Raw genomic sequence first — 26,651 nt, 5'->3', positions numbered from 1 at the left:
TCTTGAAATTATTAAACTTTTGAAACCTGGAACAGCATCGCTCACAGGCTTTTGCCACAATTCCCCACTGTCCCTGGGCTCAGTGAACGTCTGTAAATGATGGAACACTACACAGCTGAAGTGCAGGCTACTGAAAGACAGTAAATACGGGAAAAATTGTAAACGTTAAACTACCAACATCTGAAATAGGACTTGAGTGCTGCTCTAGACTTTAGTATTTAGGTTGCCCAGGGAAGCTGTGGCTGCCCCATCCCTGGAGGTGTCCAGGCCAGGTTGGATGGGGCTTTGTGCAACCTGATCCAGTGGGAGGTGTCCCTGCCCATGGCAGGGGGTTGGAAATGATCTTTAAGGTCCCTTCCAGCCCAAACTATTCTATGATTCTATGTGTTTGGCTTCTCTACACAGCAAGAATCCTTTAAAATTCATAGGTTTGCTTAATTTATGGTGTCATCCCTTACCTACGCTGACTTGCTACGTTGATCCTTCAGGTTCAGAGACAAGATCACATAGCAGCACTTAAACACATTATTATAAGGCTGTTGAGCTCTTGTCAGTAGTTAGAGGAGGGCTCTCAGCCTGCCCTCCGTGGGGTCTGATACCACTGAAAGGGGTGCTCACAGCGCAAGAGAAAGGTTTATGTTCAGTTATGCTGCTTCAGAGCTGGGAGATTAAAATTACTTGCAATTATTAAGGGCTCAGCTGGTGACCACTGAGCTGTCAGAGGTAACTCAAACATGTCTCCAAGCCCTTCTGTGTTCTTTTCTCGTTTTAATTAATCTGGTTAAAAACCACTAAAACTGGTAGCCCCTACAGAGTAAGTAGCAATATGAGGAATTAATGTAGAGCAGCTATTGACAGACTAATCTTCTAGGTGTGCTCCGTGGTATCTGCCATTGTGGCCAGTCCCCAGCACAAGCTCTTAGTGCTGTGGCTTCTCCCTATAACTCTTTCCTTCTTGTCTGATTTAGAGTAATTCTTCAAGATTTGAAGACTTGAGCACTGTGCTCATTGTAAAAGTTTGGGTTACAGCAGGAATCACTTCTGCTGACTTTATTAACTTTTTTCTGCCATTTGGAGTAATTTACCTCTTACAGTGTTTGTGCTGTATTTACAAGCAGAGGAACACCTGGTTCCTGTTTTGGAGTTATGCCTTTGAGGTGAAATGTCTGCTGTTTGAGACTAATCATCTGCCTCTCTTTAATCCTTCAGGCTTTTAAGTAGAAACACTGGCTGTTTTAAATTAATTTCCAGAAGAACTGAGATGAAATTTGTCAGCTCTCAAATTGGAGGGTGCTGCATCTAGAAGGTTCTTTTCTATGCTGAACAGATGAAATACATGAGTTTATTTCATCTGGGCTGGTCTGCAGTGTTTCAGACCTTCAGAAATTCAACTTTTTGAAATATCTTCTTCAGGCTTTTGTGCCTCTAGACAGACACCTTCACTATGCGAGGTTGCCCAGGGAGGCTGTGGCTGCCCCATCCCTGGAGGTGTTCAAGGCCAGGTTGGATGGGGCTTGGGCAGCCTGATCCAGTGGGAGGTGTCCCTGCCCATGGCAGGGGAGGTGGAATTAGATGATCCTTATCGTCCCTTCCAATGCAAACTATTCTATGATTCTATTTGTACAAGATGCCAAGACAAGGTGAAAGTATTTTGTGCACTGAATTTGAATGATGTGGTCCCATCCCTCAGGTCTTGGTCCAGCTTAACCTACAAACAGAACCCCAGAGGATCACTTGTCCATCTTTAATTGCTTGGAAGAGAAGGGGAAGGGCATATTAGAATTCCTGGGATTAGAAGGGTAACCTCAAACCCAGACTACCACCTCCAGTCATAAACCCTTTGCTATAACACTGCACTGCTTCTAAGGTCTTCTGCACCAGCTGTTGGGTGGAGGCAGCAGAAACAAGAATACATGACCATCTCCAATCATGTTTGCAAACTAATGGTTAATTGAATTCCTTCCATCAGTGACATTTAATGCAATACTAAATTCTGCATTAAAAAACTAGGAAATTACGGGACACTCACCAAAACCGCATTTTTTTTAATTTGTGATGAGCTAACAGATATTTAGATGGTATGGAGGTTATTGATCAGTAATGTCTTGAAAAGCAAGCAGAAAAAATCCTGATGTTTAACATAAGAGCAATATGGGAATTTGCTGAAGACAATGAGGACACTTGCATTTATCCAGCCAAGAGCTCCATGTTGGGGTATAATGGTTGTTGTGAAATCCTACTGAGTCATCAAGCTATTAAGGAGCACATCACTGACAGCGTGTGACACTGGAATAAAAATTAAGAGAAAATAGATAACTTCAGTATTAGAAATGCTTTTAGCATAACTTTACTGTTTAAACCTCCAAACAAGACAGCCAAGCCAGTGCCCCGCAATCAGCCCTACCCTTGGGACAATATCCTAATGTGACAGAAAAAAAGTACCTCCCTCAGATGTACAGACAAAGCCAGAAAAAGAACTGTCTTCTCTGTTGTAATGTCACGCGAAGTCATGCATCTGTACATCAACTTTATGCCATCCTCTGACCAACTGCTTCCCATTCCATAGAATCATAGAATGGTTTGGGTTGGAAGGGACCTTAAAGTTCATCCAGTTCCACCCCTGCCATGGGCAGGGACACCTCCCACTGGATCAGGCTGCCCAAGGCCCATCCAACCTGGCCTTGAACACCTCCAGGGATGGAGCAGCCACCACTGCTCTGGGTAACCCGGGCCAGGGCCTCCCCGCTTTCACCATGAATAAATTCTTCCTAGTCTAAATTCTTTCTAGTCTAAATCTGCCCCTCTCCAGTTTATACCCACTGCCCCTCATCCCATCACTCCAAGCCTTTGTAAACAGTCCCTCCCCAGCTTTCATGTAGCCCCTTCAGGTTCTGGAAGGTCGCTATAAGGTCTCTCCACAGACTTCTCCAGGCTGAACAACCCCAACTCTCTCAACCTGTCCTCGTATGGGAGGTGCTTCAGCCCTCTGATCATCTTTGTAGCCTCCTCTGGACCTGTTCCAACAGTTCCACCTCCTTCTTGTGTTTAGGATTCCAGAACTGGACACAGGACGCCAGGTGAGGTCTCACAAGAGAGGAACAGAGGGGCAGAATCCTCTCCCTCGCCCTGCTGGCCACGCTGCTTTTGATGCAGCCCAGGACACATTTGGGGCTGTGAGCGCACATTCCCGGCTCATGTCGAGCTTCTCATCAATTGGCACCCCAAGTCCTTCTCCACAGGCTGCTCTCCATCACATCATCCCCCATCCTGTATTGAAACCCGGGATTGCCCTGACCCAGGTGTAGGACCTTGCACTTTCCTATCTGACCATTACCCTTCTTCCCTGAGGTTGCAGTGTATCAGGGACTGAGGGGACAGAGCTTATCAAATGGTTGGGATGTGTTTCAAAGGCAAGAATGAGAATTTAAATGTAGAGTTGCACCTCCCAGGCACCACTAGGACCTCACTCATGTTCTCTGGCTCCAGAATTACTGCAATTGTGTTCTCTGACTAGCTCTGAGCAGGATGAAAACTCAAAGGCTGCCCATGTGTTGTCTTAATTCTTTCACTCTAGGAACTTAATCCAGATTTTTCGTGTCCAGGATATTAATGTGCCAGGCAACTTTAGGAAGTTGTGCTTTAATTCTGGATCAATTTGACCAAGTTCTAAAATGTGAAACTAATTAATGGGAACCCTTCCTCACATTTAAATTATCTCAGCATTTGCACAGCAACCTGCCTAAAACTTGGAGCTATGCACCAGCCCTTAGCATCTTCTCCCTCAAGCCCCTTCAGCCAATCTCTGAGTGGAACACTGCTCTTCACAGATGTTTAGTTTGCAGACTAGTGTAATAGTTTATAGCATCTTGCCCGACAGTAGAGCCATTTATCATTATGATCAAGTTAATAGTTATTATTAGTTAAATATGCAATACTCATTTTGTGTTGATACACAGTATTAACCAGTTTCCATAGATACAGCAGACAGGATGAGTGACTATCTTAGGATCTCCAGCGGGTTCAGAGCCAAGAGAAAACCACTCTTGAAAAGGTGATAGGGTAGATAGGAAGAGATTGTAACGTGCTGCATTAGATGTGCAGAGATAAAGCACATTTCACAGCTTTCAGAAAGCATGTTATCTAGTTGAAGCTCCATCTTCAAAGCCTAAGCAATATTTACCTTGTTTTCCCTTGTTCATTAAAGTGTTCTATTCCCTGTCAAAAGTGATTTATGGACTCTGTTGTATCACTAGATCTCATTACTGACTAACACTTCCTAGTAAGAGGTAGGAGAAGTCTTATCAGTAAAATACTGTACAGTAGCACCAAACCGAGAGAGGAATAGAGTGTTGGAGAATGTCTGCACTGCAGTCACGACGTGCCGGCAGCCTGAGCAGTTGGGATCCGGGATTGCTGGTTGGAGGCTGAGGACACGTAATGTCATCTGCTCGGAAGCAGCAGAGCCAGCCAAGGGTCGCCCCGAGCAGCCTGGGCTGCAGCTCTTCCCAGCAGTATCTGGCCGGCTCTGGGCTGCCTGCTCGAAGCAGTCACAGCTCAGCTGAGCACAGACATTCCTTCCACTAAAGGTCACCCATTAATGTTCTGTCTGTGTTCTGAACTTACTTACTCACTGTGGGAGAATGTCCTGAAAAAGGAAGCAAGTTTAAGAAAGATAATAATAAACCTATATGTAATGGAGTATGGAATGAATCAAAGAACAGAGAGGAAAAGTAAGCTTTGATCCTTCAGGGTATAAAGTAGCCCCTTAAACTTCCCCGTTCTTTCTGTTCTGATCATTCCTCAGAACATGAAGTTATTTTACCTCTTTTATCAAGCATTACTACAGCCACTGGTAGAATGAAGGTAGTAGGATGGCTTGTAATTAATTCACAATCCTGTGCTTGTAAAAATGTAATGTTTTTCATCCTTCATTATGATCCTTTAAATCCAACAGACTGTAGGTTAGAGATTACTAGTCACGTTGTAAGGCTCATTTGAAAACCACTGCAAGTGGATCCAATTACTATGTAACTAGGTTTTGACAACTGTTTTTTCCACTGACTTAGAGAACAAGATCTATGCTGTGAATACTGTAATGGAAAAATTAATTCCGAGATGGAAAGTACTATTAAACCATATTGTGTACATGACATGAAAATACAGCCAACAGCCAGATTATTTAACTGTCACTAGGCAATCTTGACTGAAAATCCTGTTCATTGCTATTCTGAACTTAGTGCTACCTGGAGCAAAGTATCTATTTACACACTTATCATTTAATAGCTTCTGACCCAAGTTCTCTCCTCTATTCTTCTCGCTGCAGTTAAATCCTTGCTCCGGGGCCTGCAGGTATCATGCTCTCAGGTAAGTGCATCATTCTACAAGCAGTATTAAGTGCTGGTCTATAAATTCTCTGCTTCCTCAGAGATGAATTTGCATCTCAAACTATTGACTATTCAAATGGAAAGCACTGTCATCTGTTTCCCCAGAGGGCTTGTCTGCGCTACCACAACTTGCCCTGCATATAAACAAAATCACTAGGATAACATTTTTCAAGAAGCAATTTCAAACACCAAAAAAAAAAAAAAGTCAGGAACTCCAGGGCTCTTTTAATACAGGTTTATTGTTAAGCTGAAACCTTGCCTGACAAGTGCCAGCCCTGAGCAACTTCTGTTAAAAGTACAAAAAAACCCCAAAGAAATCAAAACCAACTCATCTAGTCAACTACAAACTTTTAAGGGAAATAACTGTCGGATGCCTCAACTAGTGTAATTAAACTCGCTCTGGGGGTTTATGTAAGCAGATGAAATGAAAACAAGGCCCCTCCTTTTCTGAGGGATATTCAGCACAGCCTGTAGACGCAGAGGCACAGGTCTTGCTGGACTCTTGAAGTTCCACCTTACACTCTGAAAGGAAACACAAGGTCCCAGGAGCTATTCTTTGTACATGATTAGATTACAGCTTGCAGAGGTGTTAGAATGTATATGCTTATTCTTTTCATCATTCCCTGCTAGTGAGAACAATGAACTTTAATCAAATACCTGCTCTTGTGTTGAACAAGTACTTACTTTTCAATGCTGTGCTTTGAATTTAAGCCACCTGGAAAGTCAGAGGCTTAGAGACATCCGTTGGGGTGACTCCTGTCAGATCTTTCTGTTACACTGGAACAATCCAAGAAGTAAATGTAACTAAATTCAAACTATACACTTCAAGGTATTTCATTAATGAGGTACAGTGCTCACTCACAGAGCTAATTGATTAGTCTTATTTCTGTGACTGGAGTGGAAACACCAGAAGATAAGACAGGGAGGAAGAATCAGCTAAGCCTCTGAGTCACAAAAAGGCCTTATCCCTTTGATGTGAAGTGTCAGATTAATCTTCATAAATGGTCATAATTACTTGTGCCTGGAGCTCAGCCAAGTCATTCCAAATAAAAATTAAATTATACAACTGATTGCATGTTCAGTCTCATCTCCAGTGTTAGAACCACCCCAGAGAAACATGCAGACATTTACTGTATGCTTGTAATAGGGTAAAAGACATTTGCCTAAATATTCAGTAGGCTAACTTAGTATTTATTGATTATATTTTTCCTTAAATAACCGTTTTGCTAAAGCTTGCCTACATAGACTGTCACAGTTACTATTAGCCACCTAGTTTCTTTGGAGAGCAATCTGCAGATTACTCTTCACACTTCATTAAACTCAGTTTTAACTATAATCCACAAGCCTGTTTTAGAAGGGCAATTTATGAATGCTGTTGAAGAATTTTAGATGTTGGGGGGGAAAAAAAGAATAGTGACATTTAAGTTCACTTACTGGAAAAGGAATAAGTAGACACTAAAAGTTGATGACCTCTAACACCAGAAGGAACACTCCTTCTTGGAGGTTCACAGAATAGAACTAGTCCTTCAGAAAGAACAAAATCAAAATCAAAAAAGAACAAAAGCAAAATCTTTGGAAATCTTCTAGACTACTACTTCGCAGGAACCCCACCTACTTCTCTCCTGTGACTGAATATGCTTTGGAAATCAGTGGAATAAACATGAAACACTACAGATTCTTCTCTGTTTCAGAAACCAGCATACACTCCAGAAAGAAGTTATTTGTTCCCTTTATGGTCCTTATGCAGCTTGTACAGTCTTAATATTTAAAAAATGGCTGGCTGTAAACAGGATATTCCAGAAACTTAACATAAAATACGGAGCTTATAACTAAAGGTAGAAAAGGAAACTAGCTTTTCCTCATATGAGATGTCCCTCACTTCTTTTCTTTCACTACCCCAATTCTAAATCATATTAAGTAATGCAATAGCTGAAGCATCTCCACTGATTTACCTTGGCAAAGAGACAGCTTGCATACTGCTGTATTATCTGATAAAACTAATAGGGTGCCAGTGTACATTTAGAAAACTAATAGGATTCCACTGCAGATTTCGGAAATAAAGGCTAAAGAGCAAAATATTTGTAGTATAATTTTATTCACCTAAAAACAAAGGGTCAAAAGTCACAGCATGGAAGTCCATTTTATTTTGTAAACTCATCAAAAAGATGTCCATGTACAAAAGAAGGACATTTTAAAAACGTAAATGCAGACAAAGGAAATTATAAAAATTCAACACATTAATAAAAAGTTTTTTTTCTCTTTCCATGTAATTCCTTGCATCTTCCATAGCAGTCTGCACACAATCTTAACCACAATTGTTAGAATTATTAAAATTCAAGAGGCTGAACAGAAAACCATTTGCTCTGCTATAGGAATGTGTTGCTGAAAGATACAAACCCTGTAGCATGTTAGCTAGAAGTAAGACATAAGACCAAAGGAACTGGCTGAAAAGCTTCTAAATTGTTATTGCGCATTCATCTGAGAATTCAGTCTCAGTTTTCTTTCTCAAATATTTAGGATATTCCTTAGGGAAGTAACAGCATTAGACTGAGCAGTGCTTTATGAAAAGATGGATGTTTCCATATTGCCCCAATACCTCTAGTGCAGATTCAAAAATAAAAACATTTCTGAAGTAAAACCATTTCAGTCCCAACAACTGTTCATTGTGCACCAAAACTTACAGCTATACAACAAGCTACTGTTACATATAATTCAGTCTTCGGTACTGGAGACTTTTGACTGCAAGTTTGCACACGAATCCTTGAGACACTGCCACTGAATGGTAAATTATAAAACTACGCTTTTTTTTCTTTAATCTGAGCCAGTTTGCAATTTAATTTGTCCCTGTTTCTCCCCAAAAATGACTCTCAGGATTGAAAGTTTGTTCTTGTAACCACTATTTGAGGCTTCTGTAAAATGTTTGTTCTGCTGTCCTCAAAGTAGCTTGAGACTGTCAAGTGTTTCTCTAGAGCCACTGCTCTTCACTATGCAGAGTTTTTCAGTCAGGAACAATCCATGTCACACATGACTCGTTACGCTCAATTTCCAAGTGTAGGTGTCCCAGTTTTCAAGAGTTAAGTAAACATCTCACGATTAACAAGAGCGACCTGAACGCCTAGAGTTAATATGCTTCCAAGATCTGCATTTGTTCTCCACCAGGACTTAGTGCAAGGAATGAGCCCTGCCAACATAAGGCACTTACCTACGTTACACGAGAGGGGGCAGGGACAAGAACTCTTGTAACATGCAAGTCTAGTAAGAGTCTCACTGGAGAAAACAAGATCTCGCAGACTCAGGGTGCACTGCCACTTTGTTGTGTGCTGCTGAAATAAAGTCTGCTTTGTAACAGATTTCAGATCCTCCCATTGGCAGCTACTTCATTAATCTTTGATTTTTGATGATCGTATTTCACAGAAACAATAAGGAAAAGCAAGAGGGTTGCTCCTTGGATAGCAGCCAGCAAAAAAAAATAATAGTTTAATTGGCAGCCATTAATGTTACCTAGAAGAAAATGGGGAGAAAAATACACATTAATAAAGATTATACAAACAAAAATGTCAATCCCTTCAAGCTTAAGTAGTGAAGACTTTTCTGCAAACCCAAACAAAATCACATTTCTATCTGACAACATAGTTTCATTTTTAATTATCCAGAGCAGAAGATGGAGCTTGTGAGGAAGATGCTCGCAGTACAAGGATTGCTTTCTTCTGTGCTTCAATACCTTAAACTAATGTCCCTGAAGAAGCTGGTAACACTTTTACTTCCAAAAAATTGCTGGAAGCTCCTCCAACTTCTCTATGAACAAAGACTACACACATGCAGCACTGGGCATGCTTCATGAGAGTCAAAACATCTTTGGAGGGTTAACAGGATAGTGATCTTCCCTTCTTCCCCCAAGACTCCCATGGCCTCTTTTCTTTTTGTCTAGTTTCTTGCTGCTGAAATGCTTTGCTGACTTTCATATAAAACAGCTAAAATACTCAGCGTGTATTTTCATGTATTATTTACTTTCTTTGTAATGTAAGTAATAGAGATCACATCAATTTTTGAGGAGACAACTCATTTCAAAAGCAGAAAAAAAGAAAACATCCCTGTGCTGTGGCCACTAAATGGACTTGAAAAAGACATTTCTACAAATAAAGCCTTGGACTGTAAAGTGTTCAGAAACAGCTCCCAGTGAAATGCAGCACTCAAGATGGAAGTAAACCTACACTCATGCAGGCTAGCCAACTTAAAGCCTTTACTATCTCTACTAGATATACTTCTAAGGAGCCCAGAGAATACAGTGCAGGCTTTAGCTGAGGACAAAAAAGAAAGTCTCTTACATTTTACAGCTTAACTGAAACAGGTAAAAGTATGATTTTTTTTTTTTTTTTTGTACTACATACACTAGAGAGCCCACTCTAGCAGTCTTTTCAGTGCTGCTTAATGCTATGTGGTCTTTCTTTATCTGGAGGTCTGTGCCTTCTTCTCTGCTAAGTCAAAGATAAAATAAAAGGAGTCAAAAACTGAATACTATTAAAGAAAAAGTCTGACAACTCTGTAGACATAAAGAAAGCAATTACTGAAATCTTCTCTCAGCCTTATTTTGGAATCCATGAAACCATACGTGTTTCTTCTTGGTTCAATTCACCTTTGACCCTCTCTCAAGGTTGTTATAACTGGTGGTTTGTACTGCATTAAACAACATTAAATTAAGGAGCTTATTGCTAAAACATTTATTCTTCTCTTAGAAAAGGTGCACCAACTATTGCTCTGTTTCAAAGAACAATATATTGTGGCTCATTTCCAGTGTGCTACATGAGCCACAGCCAATTGGACCATTATGATCTTCAAAAAGGTTAGAGAGAGTAAAAACAGTGAAGTATAGATCGATCCTAACAAGTCGTTCATGCAGCATGCCTATAAATGTTCAGATTAAATTACTTTAATTACTGAAACTTAAGATTCAATTAAATGCATTTATAATAAAATGCAATAAAATTAAACAGAATCTCTCCTTGACATTTAAAATACAATATACATGGGAATCTCCATTTCAAGAGCAGACGTATTTAAAGAGTAGTAATTATCCTTTATGAGATGGGATATTAAAGCCATGAAATCTCAGTTTTTGTCAGAGAAATAACAGTTGTTTCAGTGGCAGCAACCAACACTGAAGTGTCAGCAGAGAGAAAATCCTCCGTAGATTTTGGAGGCAGGCAGAGATCTCAAATGATATCATGAGTTATTGGAAAGAGCAGAAACCTGGTGCACGTGCTTACAGTTACTACACAGCATCTAATAAAAAATCCAGAAATCATTCCTTTAGAAAGACTCCTCCTTACAATTCTTATCCTGGAAGACCTATGTGAATTTTAGATATGAACTTGACAACTTTAATAATGCTAATTCCAATGAAAGCTAGTTATAATCAGTTATTGATGTAAGTAGTTAAAAGAGTAGCAACTATGGATGCTACAGATCAAAATCACCCACCAAGCACTTCAACATCGAGCCAGCTGTATAGCTGCTGAGAAGGCTACTGAGCCCTTATCAACTGAATTATCTATATATAGAATTGCAGAAAGAGATGCTCTTCTAATTATGATACTGACTGGGGGGAAAAAAGCCTCAATGTGATTAAATTTTAATTTGGTGAAAACAATTCCATACAGTTAAGGCTACTTGTCATCTTCTGCAGTTTTTAAAAGAACAACTTATTTATAAACCAAAGATGATGATCTGTGGCATAGGTACTATCCCAGACAACATCACTTTCTGGTAGCACAAATTAAGCTTTAACACCAAATTTTCTCACACCAAGTTGAACAGTGCAGCCTAAACTTTAAACCATGTATACACAGTAGGTCTAGCATACATTTTAAGAACTTCTCATGCCTCTTCTGTTGGAACTAATTAGCCCACTGATGACAGTACGATTTTCTGAAATTCCCAAGGTGCCACCTACTGGTGCCAATAATAATTTTTAACTTCAACTGGCAATACAAAGTAGACCACAGAACCACAGAATAACCAGGTTGGAAGAGACCCACCGGATCACCGAGTCCAACCGTTCCTACGATATGTCAGACTTTTTTAGAAGTATAAATAGCTAGCAGTCAGAAATGCAGATTAACTCATGGTATTTTGATGAAGTCTCCCAAAACCAGGAAGCTGAATAATCACTAACAAAGATATAGGTACATTCTACTCCCCGCGACTAGAGAAAGTAATTTCAGTACTTTATACCAAATACATTCTTCCACACATAATTTTAACATTTTTTTACTGAAATAAAAAAAAAAAAGCAATTTCTAGTGATGAAATGCAGTAACAGCTGAGCAGGTAATAGACAGGCCTTACAAAGGCAAAATCCTATGTGTGTTTCCCATGCTTTCATGAGGGCAACGTTATCGTTTTGCATAGTCACATTGCTTCGTACTTACACGTAAGATGAAACTTAGTCTTTAACAAAAGAGTGGACAAATTTACAGTTTTGATTTAATAACTGCTAAGACTTAACGGTTCCATGTGCTTGATGTTAACTGCTTCTGAAGGAAGCCTTCCACTTTATACACTATGAATACGCTGAAAGTAACTTACCAAAGTCTGTGTGATTACTCATCCAGCCAATATTTTTAATAGACACCAGTGCCAACAATCCAGAGCCAACAAATGATCCAATCCCCGAAAAGAAAAAAAACAGTCCCATAATAGCACTCTGCATAGATTTGGGAGCAGCTGAATATGCAAATTCTAGGCCTGTATTAAAGATTAAGAGAAAGATGTTATTGGAAGATCTAGGAAACAATAGTAGATCACACTAGTGTTACAGAAGCTACAGATGTAACTACTTCTGATATGTTAAAGATCTAAAACTAGCCTTGGATTTCAGGAGACAGAGAATTGAAGTAGTGAATACCTATCAGTTCCCTCTAATTGCTTTATGGACTCTGATAGACAAAGGTCATCAATACATGAACCCATTAAATAGACAACATGAGAGACATGCACTTTGATCTTATTAATATTGCGTGTGAAAAATCAAGAAGGCAGCATATTCATTTTTCTGCCTAAAATTGTCCTCAAAGAAATTTATTAAACTCTTACCTGGCATGTTCCATGTTCCCCATTTCCCTTGTTTCCATATTGCCTATCTGTTGCGCAGTAAATAAAAAGCACACTGCATTCCCTGCTGAGAACAAAGGGCTCGAACCAAAAGTCACTCTTGCATTGACCACAAACATTTACTTCTCACAGACTCAGTGTCTGTATCTGAATGTGCAGACACAGAAATTAATTGTAGGCAGTAATTAGTTTTAATTCCATTTTGATCTAGAATTCTCCAAGCTCATTGCTTGCTGGCCTATTCTTTTTAAGGCTTGTAGAAAGAGGACTTCAACTTTAAACTATCCTTATGTAAATTTTAACCAAGAAAAACATAGCAGTGACATCAAATTGAAAATTTGTGATACTGAACTTTGGTATCAACAGAACAGACTGGGTTAGGCTTGCTTTGCAAAGGCTAATGCCCATGATTAACTCTCCTTTTCAGAATAATACTCCTGTCAAAATCAAATGGGATTATTCACAAGAGACAGTCAAATACATTCTTTCCAGCGCTTTTTCTCCGACAGGTGAAATGCTTGTTTCAAAACAGTCTGCTTCACACTGAAAATTAATGATACCTCATCTAACATTTTTCTTGGCAAAGAGAGCATTATAGACCTGAAAATGGCACAGATCTTATGCGTTGCATAATAAAGCTATGCTTTATTTTCACCATTACTGGTATTTGACTTTTGCTACTCCAGACAGAGTTTAATTGAAATAATACACTGGCATTTCTTTTCAAGAAAAGGCTTAACGCTTCAAGCCAGACAGGTCAATTTAGCTGTTGTGAGGGAGGAATTTTGTTCTCATAAAAGAAACAGAACTGCATGTTCTCACTGATCTAACAGCATTCTGCACTGCCACCTGAGAAATCTCTGATAACCAACACACTGCTTCTCTTTTCCCTTGCAAAACACATCAGAATGGGCCAACAACAACCTGTCTGTTATTCTAGAAGGGAAATGAAACTTTCTTCATGCAACTCAGCTGTGTGGGTTCCTGTAAATTTAAACTGTAATGAGAGAATAGCTACAGAGATGGAGAGACATCTGCAAAGGGGGAGGGGGGGGAAGAAATATTTATTTTGAAAATTAAAAGCTCAAACATTTTTTTTAGGCTTTGTCACTACTGTAACTATTTTTTCAAAGAATATTTATCTGGCCAATCTCACTTAAAAAAAAACCAAACCAACAAGTAGACTTCTCTCAAGATAGGGTAGCTTGGGTTTTAACCTCTTGTTATCATAGCTGCCAAAAGTCCTCAGGGTATCAGCCACATTTTGGTCCCCAGGCTTCTGTACAAGTTAAGCTCAAGTATATCACATGAGAGATCTGGGCCATTTCATCTCTTGTTCACTTTACAAATATATTGGATGCAAGTGTTACTGCTGGAAAAAGATCTGAAGACTCAAAACAAAGACCAAAATGGGTGTAACACTGGCATTTTTTGCAACAAAATGAGGCATGTTTCTAAACCTGAATAACGTTTCTAGCAACCCTAATATTTAATCTGGCATAAAGAATATAAAGTCATTTCTTTGCCTTCAGAGATATTTTTGCCTGCTGGCAGCCATTGATAACGATTTCATGCTACCTCAAACAAGGAGTTTTGAAATTAAACCCTCTAGTTGGTGTTGTCATGTGAGATAACAATTCCCAGTTAAATAAGGGTGCTCTAAGAGGATTGACAGCATAATACAAAAGATTAATGCAATGTGTGTCATCTTTTTAAAGGTACCTCGAGTGTAACTAATGTGGCTTAATAAGAATATGCTTAGTTTAACAGTAAACAAAAAAACAAACGTATGTTTCTGCTCTTGTGATATTTAGCCTCTTTTTGTTCACAATAAACATTTCCAAATCACTACTGCTTTGTAAGCATTAATGCTTTGCTTACTTTAAAGCTGAATTTCATAGCACAATAGGTGCCTTTACCAACTTTTAATATTAAATCAGTAAAGCATACTCTATTGAGTCTGGTGAGGTCTTCCTAAAAATGGTAAGAATTCACTTTAGATAACAATCAGAAGGCAGGAAAAAAACCTTTGTAAAACAAATCAAATGAATGTGTAAGACACAAAGCTTTTAAGATCTGCACAGAATTTCTGGTTCAAAGAAACAGAAGCATTTGCACTTTTCCAAACACTGACCAGCAGTTTTTGATGTTATAAAGCTGTTGGTTCAGACCCAGCAAGTGCAGGACAGCAGAATGTTCACATAAGAACAGCATAATCCTCAAAGACTTTGCTTCTCATGAAGAAGTCCACTAAAGCAATTGAAAAAAACTACTCTCAGTTTGGAATTCAACAAACTGAGAATGTTTCAAGTCTTTGACCTTTCCACACGCTGCAGATAGGTTTGCTATTTTTTACCTTGTGAACAACTATAAACTAGTAACAGTGCCTAACCGAAAAATCAGAATGTGTAAGAGGAAAGGAATTTATTTATTTTTTCATGAACACTTCCATTTCTCATAAATCATCTGAGTTCAGATTTAATTGGCACAATCCCTAAATTTGTAACTAAAAGTAACTTATTTTACTCTTTTGATAGAAATGCTACATCCAGCCTTAGTTTTAATAAGTAACTCAATTAAGCAAGGCTTCAATATTCAGATTTTTATGTGTTACAACTAGTGACAGCTACTGCTCACACAAAAATGTACTGTAACATGGGACAGCAGTGACTGTGCAGATACATCCTCTAGCAAAGCATATATATTGATTGAACTGCTAAAGCAGACTTTCTATTTAAGAATCTAAAGTGTTTAGCATCCTGTGTCTTAGTGCACCTTAAAGATAATGAACTCTCCCCGTATCTTACTAGTTGTTTATTGAAACAAATGAATTCAAGGACTTTGCTCCTGTGGTTTCTGCAACGTGCAGGCAACAGGAATGGGACGTTTATTGGATATCAGACAATGACTTCAGACCTTCAGCCATTTGACACTTGCATCTGCAACACTGACTGCTGACCCAGAAAGAGTGAAGAACTAGGATTTCAGCTGGTGCAATCCAGTAGGACCTTATGTCCAAATCATAGAATCATAGAAGCATAGAATAACCAGGTTGGAAGAGACCCACCGGATCATCGAGTCCAACCATTCCTATCAAACACTAAACCATGTCCCTTAGCACCTCGTCCACCCGTCCCTTAAACACCTCCAGGGAAGGTGACTCAGCCACCTCCCTGGGTAGACTGTTCCAGTGCCCAGTGACCCTTTCTGTGAAAAATTTTTTCCTGATGTCCAGCCTAAACCTCCCCTGGTGGAGCTTGAGGCCATTCCCTCTCATCCTGTCCCCTGGGAGAACAGCCCCGCTCCCTCCTCTCCACAACCTCCTTTCAGGGAGTTGGAGAGAGCAATGAGGTCTCCCCTCAGCCTCCTCTTCTCCAGGCCAAACAACCACAGCTCTCCCAGCCGTTCCTCATAAGGCCTGTTCTCCAGCCCCTTCACCAGCTTCGTTGCTCTTCTCTGGACTTGCTCCAGAGCCTCAACATCCTTCTTGTGGTGAGGGGCCCAGAACTGAACACAGGATTCGAGGAGCGGTCTCACCAGTGCCGAGTACAGAGGGAGAAGAACCTCCCTGGCCCTGCTGGTCACGCTGTTTCTGATCCAAGCCAAGATGCCATTGGCCTTCTTGGCCACCTGGGCACACTGCTGGCTCATGTTCAGTTGCTGTCAACCAACACCCCCAGGTTCTTCTCCTCCAGGCAGCTTTCTAGACAGACTTCTCCTAGGCTGTAGCTGCACGGGGTTGTTGTGCCCCAAGTGCAGGACCCGGCATTTGGCCTTGTTAAACCTCATGCCATTGGACTCTGCCCAGTGGTCCAGCCTGTTCAGATCCCTTTGCAGAGCCTCCCTAATCTTGTGTTAATGTCACGACGTGCTAGGTGCTGCTTCCCAGGTACGTGCTGTGTGTACATAGACCTAACTGGTTGTTGGAGAACCCTGCATTCACATTGTAAAAGGGACACTCCCAACAACAATCTAGTGTTTGACCTCAACCTACCATCCACCACAGAGGAAAAAATACACTAGTGGTGCATTTGAATGCATATTGCAAGACTACAAATACACACAAGCCAAAGCTCTATGTAAAAAGAATTCCTCCAACACACTAAATAACTGAGGCAGAGTTTAAGGTGTGCTGGATGTCTAGTTCTTCCAGTCACATGAAATCCCAGGCCAGACAGCTGGAAGAAAAGCTTAGAGCAAATGAGCAGATAGAAAGAAAAACCCAAAATCCACATTTTCTTCTGCCTGCCAAGCAATACAACCACCTTGTTTTATCTCCTAACAACTGTGATGACAGGAGAACACATGTAACCAGAAACCCAATGGAGAAGTTCTCTGTTCCACTAAGAGGGGAACAAGTGGGCCATGTGACAGTTGGGACAACCGCCAGCAAGGCTGTCGAGATTTAGAGAATCTCATTTTAACCCACTGTGCTTGCCCAGCACGATGAATGACTGTACCCTCTTACTCAGGGGAAACGAAACCAGGAAATTCTATCATGGGAATCAAAGAAGAGGAGCTATATGTAATGCCAGTTTGAATGGAGAAGCTTCAAAGTTCAATATTCTGAAACAGTATTTTTACACATTAATAAATAACTAGTTAAGCAAATACTAAATGATTTTTAAATCAAGTCACTAGAGGAGTTTCAATATATTACGTCAGGTAGCTCTGCAATTCTATTTAAGTAGTATCAGAATAGCTACTCCTACGATCATGAAAAGTTTCAGTTACTGGTAACTTAGCATTGGTCCCAAGCAGTACATTTGTAAACACCCTGCTAAGAGATTCGTAATGACATTTCATTTGTTTAATCATAGTAAACCATTGCTGGGCACACCACAGAGACATCAGATGAATTGCCTATGCTTTCCTCCTACTAATGAGCCCTACATGTATATGAAACAGACCAGAAAATAAGATTTTATAGTCCTATCCGCCCTCTCCTCCCACTTAACTTTCAGCTTAAAATTCAATATCATCACACAGCTGTCCACCACAACACATACAACAGTACTAAGAAATTTAAGATCTCACATTTGTTCAAGAAAGACGAGATTTGAACAGTGTTCCAGTTTGGCAAGTACTACACAGAAGTGCTAAAACAACTATTGAAAAACTGATCTATAAGTAAAGCATATAAAACTGAACAAAAAAATAGCTGCTTCATTAGTAATAGTCACAAAAAAACCCAAGATTAAACTTAGTATCACAGTTTTTCTTATTTCAGAGATGTAAAAATTCAAGTAACATGAATTTAAACTGGTGGTAAATCTTTCTAAAGATAGTTTATTTCTTCCTTTTTCCTTCAGACAAGTGTTTCCACTTACAAATTGATGTTTAAACTGTGAGCTCAGTTTTTAAGCCAAAAAAATTACAAAGCACAAATTTTATTTGTAACAGAGGAAGATTCAGCAGAAACAATACTGCATTAAAACTGTTACCTAAAATAAGATATTGTAAGAGTATATTGTTTTCCATTAGGGCTTGAAATATACAATGCTAAATGGATGACACACAATATTTTCAGGGTTGGTCTGCTTGAAATTCAGTCTTGAAGATATATTCTTTATATAGACAATTTTCAGATGTGAAAAGACAACTGTGCTTGCCACTTACATTAAGTATATTGTATAACATTGTATTTGGGAACATTACAGCTTATTTATAATGATTTGAAAAGTAAATATTTTCTAAGAACCCATCATTTATTTAATTTAAACAGACAAAGACTCTTACCTGCTATACTTGCAAATATTTCACTGAATCCAATCAGCACATATTGAGGAATCTGCCACCATATTGGCAAATCTGCAGCATGGTATGTAACATCTCCAATTGTCTGATTAATTGTTTTAGCCTTTACAATTTTCAGTCTGTTGCTTTCCAGAATTCCTACATGGGGAGAAGGAAAATAAGATTTACCTAGCATGCAAATATTGTTTCTTCATATTAAGAATTAGGATGCAGTCCTGCATTGCAATTATAAATTATAATAAGATAGGAAGATGTATTTCCTTCTTTCCTAACATCAAGCATTTCAGTCTAGTATTGCTATTGTTATTGCAAGACACTGAGTTCTCCTACCATAGAACTAGCAATTGTATTCTTATTCAGTAGCAATAATTTTACAAATACTTAAACCTTTCCCAGATGGATTAGCTGAAGGCTCTCGTACAAACTATGCTGGTTTATTTAAAGAAAATCTCATTTTCACAAACTACTACTTTGCAGCTTTGAATGATTGCATCTGCCACCGTAGTATTAATAAATTAGAAACCATTTTTCTTATCAAAAAGGCTACACTAGTCCTGTAGAAATATGAAAACACTCTATGAATATGATAGTGACATTTATACACTTATCACCCCAAGAGATCCAAAAGCTCATTAGAGCTTGATTTACAAGCAACACATTGCATAGAAAATACTTAATGTAGAACAAAAAATAGACACAATCGTGTAAAATATAACCATTTTTAGCTTGCTTAACACAACAGTTTAGAATAGAAAGTGAATATCAAATAATGCTGTAGGGTTTTTGTTGAAGTTGCCCAGATTAAAGGATTTGCCTAAAAACGCACAGAATAGCTAACAGTTAATAAAACTCCCTGCTTCACCCAGAAAGAACTATGAAAGAGCTCTCAATATCCTTAGAAATAAAGTGCATTTATTCATCACCAATTCAGAGGCACGGCTGAGTCAATGACACCACTTCCTATACTAAGTGTTACATACATGTGGCCTCCCATTTAGCGCCTGTCAGTTCTGGTCTCTTTCTACTTAGTGAGCCAAGATCTGACCTAATCTTGGGGCAAAAAATATCAGTCCTGTTACAAAATAAATAAATAAATAAAATTTTACATGGTTTAGATGACAGACACAGTACTTCATGGATATTATATCATGTGCAAGTGATTACATCTGCTTCCTCGCTTCGAGATTTCTCTTTCCTAGAGGCAGCCGAAGGATGACATGGACATTTAACATCACGTTGGCTGATGCTGTTGACAGCATTTTTCATATAAATAATCTCAGGCAATTGCTAATGCACAATAGAATACCTGTTCTCCTGTTTCTTCCCAAATTTGTGACACACAAACCTCGAGGGGTGCAACCACATCACCACCTCTCTGCTAAGTGGTAGCGTTCCAAGATAAATGACTGATATGTCACGGATGGCTGGAGCACCTCTCATACGAGGACAGACTGAGAGAGTTGAGGTTGTTCAGCCTGGAGAAGAGAAGGCTCCAAGGAGACCTTATACCAACCTTCCAGTACCTGAAGGGGCTACAAGAAAGTTGGGGAGGGACTGTTCCCAAATGCTTGGAGTGATAGGATGAGGGGCAACGGGTATAAACTGGAGAGGAGCAGATTTAGGCTAGACGTAAAGAGGAATTTCTTCATGATGAGGGTGGTGAGGCCCTGGCCCGGGTTGCCCAGGGAAGCTGTGGCTGCCCCATCCCTGGAGGTGTTCAAGGCCAGGTTGGATGGGCCTTGGGCAGCCTGATCCAGTGGGAGGTGTCCCTGCCCATGGCAGGGGGTGGAACTGGATGATCTTCAAGGTCCCTTCCAACTCAAACTATTCTATGATTCTGTGTTTGCCAAAACCACCTCACACCATGACATGTGGTTTCTTACTAATCCTGGTCATGGCAAAACCCAAGCTGGGAATAAAGAATGAGGCAAACTCCCTGGGGGCCCTATATATATATACAGTCTGTAGGAGAGGGCACAACTAAAGAAGGAGTTCTAGATATCACATGCTTAAGGCTAGTATTGCATTTCACCACTGTAAGGAGTTAGATCAGAGTTCTGAAAACCAGACTGAGGGAGCACATATTAACAAGTGACCTACAAAGTACTTTGAATAGGATGGAATCTGCATTTGTATAACCTGTTTATTTATTCGTAGCAGTTCAGAACCTACTGAAGTACAAAATCTCGCAACAGCTCTTCAATCTAATCTTCTGAGACACAAGAGTTGTAGAGGTTAGAATTACTCCAGTCTATTTAAATATAGCCTCTAGGCCCCAAAACGTTTCTAACAATTAGTGTTTTCCTTAGTATCTGGTTTTGAGGTAAAGACTGTTGTGAACTTAGTGCTTCTTGGTGCCAAGACATCATATTTTTTCTCTCCTTTCTTCATTTCATTAGGTGACCACTTACCTATCTTATTTTAAGTACCTTTCTTTAGCTCTTCAGCCACCTCAGTGCCCTCTGGACTATGAAGAGCTGATGCAATTAATTTAAAGCTGGATTTCTTGATGTTTCGGGTTTAATACAGCTGACAAACATTTTAAAGTGGAACTTAATTAAAATGTAAACAAAGCAGTACAGTCAGCTAAGAACTCGGACAATTTCATTCATATACATTCACCATAAAGTTACTGCATCTCAAAACATCTAATGATCCTTAACGTGTTTGATACTCTTCACAACATAAGCAAATTTAAGAGTGTTTAGCCACATAGGAGCACAACTATAATATACCAAACTTTGCCATAAATTTATCTTCAAAGATGAGTACTTCAGAATCTAGAATCTATTGAATCTTTCTTAGACTTTGATAGACAAGCTTCAAATTTAATCTTACAGGTTTTGTAGTTAGAAGAATCTTTATTTCTTGCTATAATTGTTTAAACTTTACAAATGAAATAGATTTTCCAGTTGAATGACTTTAAATACTGCTGCTCAGAATTTACAATAAAATGCATTCAGGACAGCAAATGTTCATTAAGTCTTATCAGTTGTATTCTCACACGGTTTATAGGATATTTAAAATAATGTAAACAATCTAATAGGTGGCCTAAGTAGTGTCCACAACTGATGCCAGTTTGGTAAGCAAGTTAAAACGGAAACACGGCACAAATAAATCCTTAAGATACTCCTACCTTAACATCTTCATATGTTTAAGATTTTAATCAGTATTTCTCTCTACAGAAATGGCTGGAAGTAATGTTATATTTCAGGAATATTAAAATATGGCTTCTATAAATATCATTTAATGAGCAAATAAAAATTTTATTAAACATATGAACTAACAGAAGCTTTCCACCTTGCTAGAAATAAACAGTTTCCTATGCCCCAAATTTGTTGCAACTGAAACTCTTAGAATCATGGAATCACTAGGTTGGAAAAGACCTCTTAGATCATCGAGTCCAACCATTCCTATCTTAAACTGATGCTATGATGAAAGGATGTTAACTTGTCCCAGAATGTTAAGCTTTCCAACCAGACTGCAGATAACTAGCCAAAGAATTCACCTTCCCAGTTTCTAGTGTCGAAGAGTTAGGGGAGGATGACGCGCTACGTTTGTAGCTGAATAGAAAACAAGAAGGGATAAGATATTTTTAAGAATTCTGCTATATGAATCCATTCCCTCACTCAGCTACCATAGCTCAACATGCTTTTTTTCCACCCAGCACTAATAAGACAGATATTGCCAGTTTTGAATTCACTTATATGTTAGCCAGCAGGTTCTATTTAAAGAGCTGATATTTAAGTATTACATCATCTTCTTTTGCTGGTTGCAGCGCCCTAAGTAGCACAGAATAAGAGAAACGTTCCTATTTTAAGTTTAAATGACTTTGCTTTAAGAACTTTTCTTGCCCACACACAAAGTGACCTTGGCCTAATAAGGTAATTATCTCTCTCTTAAAGAGAAATCTTAATAGCCGTATAAAGTGTCCCCCTCTCTAAAATATAGGAGATTACAAGTGCTGAAATTAATTTATTTAATGCTATAATGCTTTATCAATATGTTCATTACAGCGATACTAGGTGAAGGCTATAGGTTCTATGAAGCATTGCTCAGAGATGTTCAGTTCCACATCAGCAGTGCTTAACAACTTTAAATCATCTCAAATGCAGCTGATTTATGGTTCGAACAGAGATGCTATCTTTTTCTTTTCATGCTATAGCTAAGCTATTTTACACTACAGTAATTCCCAAACATTAGGGAACATTAAGGCAGGGGAGAAAAAACCCAAAGTGGGAGGAAACTCATGTTCAGTCATGAACTAATTTTATTATTTCACATAAAGGAAAAGGACCTTAGGCAAAATTTCACTTTTTTAATACTCGGAAGTCAGATTAGATGAAGGAACATACTTATTCCTGAACTAAGTTACTTTTCAGGATAAATAAATTTTCAACTTTGAGATAAACTGTTAACAAACCAGACAACAAGGACTTAGCAATGCCATAAAGTTTACTTTAAGAGGACTAACAGCCTTATATCCAGATGCTGGACACTTTGTTCAGGCAACCCAAACACTGATCACGAAGCTAAGGTATCTGTTGAGTAAATATGGTCAGAACACAATTAGTCCTCCTCTACCAAGCATACTAGAAAATAACATTGTATGTGAAAGCCTTAACTAAAAAGTTGGTTTTTAAAAGGTATACCCGACATCTATTTTAGGAAGTAAAAGTGGGCCAATTTTATTGCAAACATTCAAAACGGTAGAAGATCTTTGGATAAAACCTCTTTCATTGTGGGAAATGCATCCATGCAGTTGCATTCTAACTATCCCATGGAAAAGATGTCTGAATAATCTTGAATACAAGTTTTTATTAAAAATGCTGTTGCAAGAAGCAGAATAAATAGCTGTGTTAGCAGATTTCAAAGTTGTTTTCTTACCTGCAGCAAACGCAGAACACATTACAAAGAACATTCCAACTGCAATCCTCTTCAACGAGGACGGGAGCAAGCCATTCCTCTTTAAAATAGGATCCACCAATTTATCTTTTAAGGGTATTAGGATCAGAATAAGCACTGCATCAAACATGGTCAACCAGGCTGCTGGAAACTGAAAGGACAGATGACTTAATTAGCAACTTCATGCTTATGGGTTGATTTTTTCTATTATTTTACAAAGTAGAAAATATTTTTGGTGGAACACCGAGATCCAAAATAAACCACAGTGCACTGATAGGCACTGGGGAAAGAAAAATAAGAGCATGTAAAAGCTGAGGAATGCACTCAGCTGTTCAGGTGTTCATTTAATTTGGCAGGTCATAATTCTGCTAGCTCAGAAGCACAAACGACTCCTCACCACAGTAACTCCAATGGTATTGCACAGTCTCACTTTCAAGATACACCTCCACCTGTGCCAAGGTGTTGGGGAGTTTTTGGGCAGGTGAGAGTGTAAGAGCTTTCCACCGGGTCAAACAACATCAAGTGTTCTGAGCAAAAAGGTTCTTTACACAGAGGCAAATAACACTGCACATCATTCCAAGGAAAATGAAGAATAAGAAAATGACTGGGCAGATGAAGAGAGTATTCTAAGAAAACAAAATGCAGAACTCAAAGATGTTTTGCAAAGGATTTTTTATAAGGTTATCTGTGTTTCAGAGGGCTCATATTTTAGGTGGTTACTCTGAATCAATTTTTGTTAAAACAAAAGTTGACTAAAACCATATGAATTCTATTTGAAAGCTGAGATGGCTGTTATCCATATTGTAACATCTGAGTTTATCTGCATACATCCTGAAACATGCTTAATGGAACAAATCATGGACCTTTGGGAACATTTCTGCTGTTAAGATATTTTTAGTCATAGAACACCTGTCTGATGAATGACTGTGCCACTCAAAACTAGTAAGCAAAATTGTGCAGATTATTAAAATGAATACATTCCAAGACAAATTTTTAAATGCATTTGCAGTTAAAATGAACAGCTCACAAGTCAGGAAGTGACTTAATGCAGTTAAATAGCCTCTACCATTTTACTTCCAGTGATATACTCTAGTCTGACAGAATTAAACCTTTTTTCTAATTCAGTCATGAAAACTATTTAATAGCCAGGTTATGTAGATTGTCTATTATTAGGCTTAGGGCTTTCTGATATATGCCACAGAACAGTCAAAACAGAGTTTCACTAATGTAATACAAAATTAAATTAAACTTAAATTACACTTGTCAAATTAACAAAGAGTATGGTACAATACATGCATCCTTTCTCATTTGCAGGAATCAATAAGTGACAATAAGATTTCTGTCTGTATGAATGCGATAATTTCCACGAAGCTTGATAATATTTAGCATCTGTTCTGAGCTAACCAACCACGACAGTCCGGGAAGATTTATAAAAACGTTTGAAGCTATATTTTCAAAACGATTTAGAACAGTGTGATACAGCTCTATGCATCATACCAACTCTTTGACCTAAAACACAAGCACTGCTTTACCTACGTGTTTCTGATGTAGACTGAGGTTTCGACACTAAACTGTTTCTCTGTGTGTGTGGAAGCTCAAGGTCAGAATAGATGAATATTTTTCTAGAGATTACCCAGGATGACCAAGGCACCTGTGACAATCGAAAGCTAAGGCCGCAGAACCAGGGGAAACCAACCACATTCCATCAAAGGCTACAAATCTCAACCACTGGCAAGTATCTCAAAAACCCAAACCCTCAGCCTCTAGCATGCACCTCTCATTGCAGGTGAGAGCTCTGTTTCACCAGTACGGCTGAGACGACAAACTGCAAAAACAAGAGTTAGCAAACCATAAATATTTAGTTCTTCATACTCTAAGCAGGAGTTGCCACTTTCACAGGAGTTTGCACCAAGTCTTTGACTAACATCAAGCCGTGTCCATATTCAGCTCTATCAAAATCCCCAACTAGCATTAGTGTACGCGTGACACATTTTTTGCAATCTGCATGCAGACTTGTTGTAACAGTCATTAAAATACTATCACTTTCTTGCTCTGTATTACAGTTGTCATTGCAGTTCTCCAAAGAAGCCAGGCAAATTCTTTCAGGTTCATAGTTTGCCAGCCCCAAGAAGTTATAATGATGATGGTAAACCTGAATTTATCATACCCTCTTCTTTAATATTTCCCAGGCATTTCAAGATCATGGATCTGAAAACTGAATAATCAGCTGCTGCGGCTATAATACTGAGCAGTCTGATATATAAGATTACATACCCTGCTTAGCAATCTTCACATAGTCTGAAAAAGGCACAGCCCATTCTGTTGAGCTGGTCAAATCAGATTCATAGAATCGTAGAATAGTCTGGGTTGGAAGGGACCTTAAAGATCATCCAGTTCCAACCACTGCCATGGGCAGGGACACCTCCCACTGGATCAGGCTGCCCAAGCCCCATCCAACCTGGCCTTGAACACCTCCAGGGATGGGGCAGCCACAGCTTCCCTGGGCAACCCAGGCCAGGGCCTCACCACTCGCATAGTGAAGAAATTCTGCCTTATGTCTACTCTAAATCTGCCCCTCTCCAGTTTATACCCATTGCTATAACAAAGTAAATAAGCAAAAATAAATAAAAAAGCAATTCTTGTTTATTTAGAAAAATTTGGGAACTGTCAATTCCCTCCCTCCCCTTCACCTTTTTGTTAGCTTTAAATATCGCACCAGTATTGACCTGTGTAACATATTGATTTGTGTAATTAGAGTCAAGGGTGTAGGAATGTTTTGTCATTGCTGAATTTCATAATAAGGAAGAGAAATAACAAATGCCTCTGGCACTGCTGTATTTCATACAATCAGTCACTTGGGATTTTTTTGTTTTGTTTAAAATGTATGCTTTCCCATTTTCTACTCTATCAGGAGCCTGTAAATTAAAAGGGCACACGCATATTTCACTCTTTTCACATCAAGAGAAAATATGTTTTTGTTAGTACTAGGCAGAAGTGCCTAGAAAAGCTTAAACTTAGACCTGATGAGGTACAACGCTGTTCACATAAAACATTACATCGCCAGCCCGCTTCTTAATTACCTCAAATCACTTCCATTTGGAAAAGCTAATGTCAGAATTGCTTTCAAAGATACTACCTACATAATGTAGATTGCAGGTAAACCTGCAGGTAAACCACATACTAAGGATGACAGCAAAAATCAAATTAACTTATTTGACTTATGATGTCAAATCTCAGCAAAATATTGCAGAATACAACCAGAACAAACACAGAACTCATGTGCTGCAGAAAAATGCGCCAGTTGCTGCTATGCAAGATAGAAAATCATTATTTAGAAGTATCGAGACAGATCAGGACCATTATTCCATTATTATCTTTGCCTCAAATTCAGCATCCTTTAAGTAAACATTAAATCCCGGCAGCCAACTTTTAAAGCCACATTTCTAAGTCAGAAAAAGCAGCTACATGGCATGAGTGGTATTTTAAAGTCTTTTT

The 26,651-nt window shown here is 38.9% G+C and overlaps 1 protein-coding gene and 1 long non-coding RNA gene across 2 annotated transcripts in view; one reads left to right on the top strand and one right to left on the bottom strand.

The window, feature by feature from the left end:
• Positions 1–4,706: 4,706 nt before the first annotated feature.
• Positions 4,707–9,127, top strand: LOC138728212 (uncharacterized). The gene is made up of 3 exons (XR_011338684.1): positions 4,707–4,730; positions 5,324–5,364; positions 9,038–9,127. It is a non-coding gene; the product is annotated as an uncharacterized lncRNA (long non-coding RNA).
• Positions 7,461–26,651, bottom strand: part of SLC15A4 (solute carrier family 15 member 4) — a 31,133-nt gene continuing 11,942 nt past the window's right edge. Inside the window, exons 5-8 of the mRNA XM_069871352.1 lie at positions 23,139–23,307; positions 18,234–18,389; positions 11,970–12,128; positions 7,461–8,885 (exon numbers count right to left, since the gene is read on the bottom strand). Coding sequence (XP_069727453.1) covers positions 8,737–8,885; positions 11,970–12,128; positions 18,234–18,389; positions 23,139–23,307 — 633 coding nt within the window. The 3' untranslated portion in view covers positions 7,461–8,736. The remainder of the gene's footprint in view (positions 8,886–11,969; positions 12,129–18,233; positions 18,390–23,138; positions 23,308–26,651) is intronic.

Source organism: Phaenicophaeus curvirostris, chromosome 17 (assembly GCF_032191515.1).
Source record: "Phaenicophaeus curvirostris isolate KB17595 chromosome 17, BPBGC_Pcur_1.0, whole genome shotgun sequence".
NCBI lineage: Eukaryota > Metazoa > Chordata > Aves > Cuculiformes > Cuculidae > Phaenicophaeus > Phaenicophaeus curvirostris.
The sequence above is the reverse complement of the archived record's forward strand: the minus strand, read 5'-3'. Positions and strand labels throughout refer to the sequence as shown.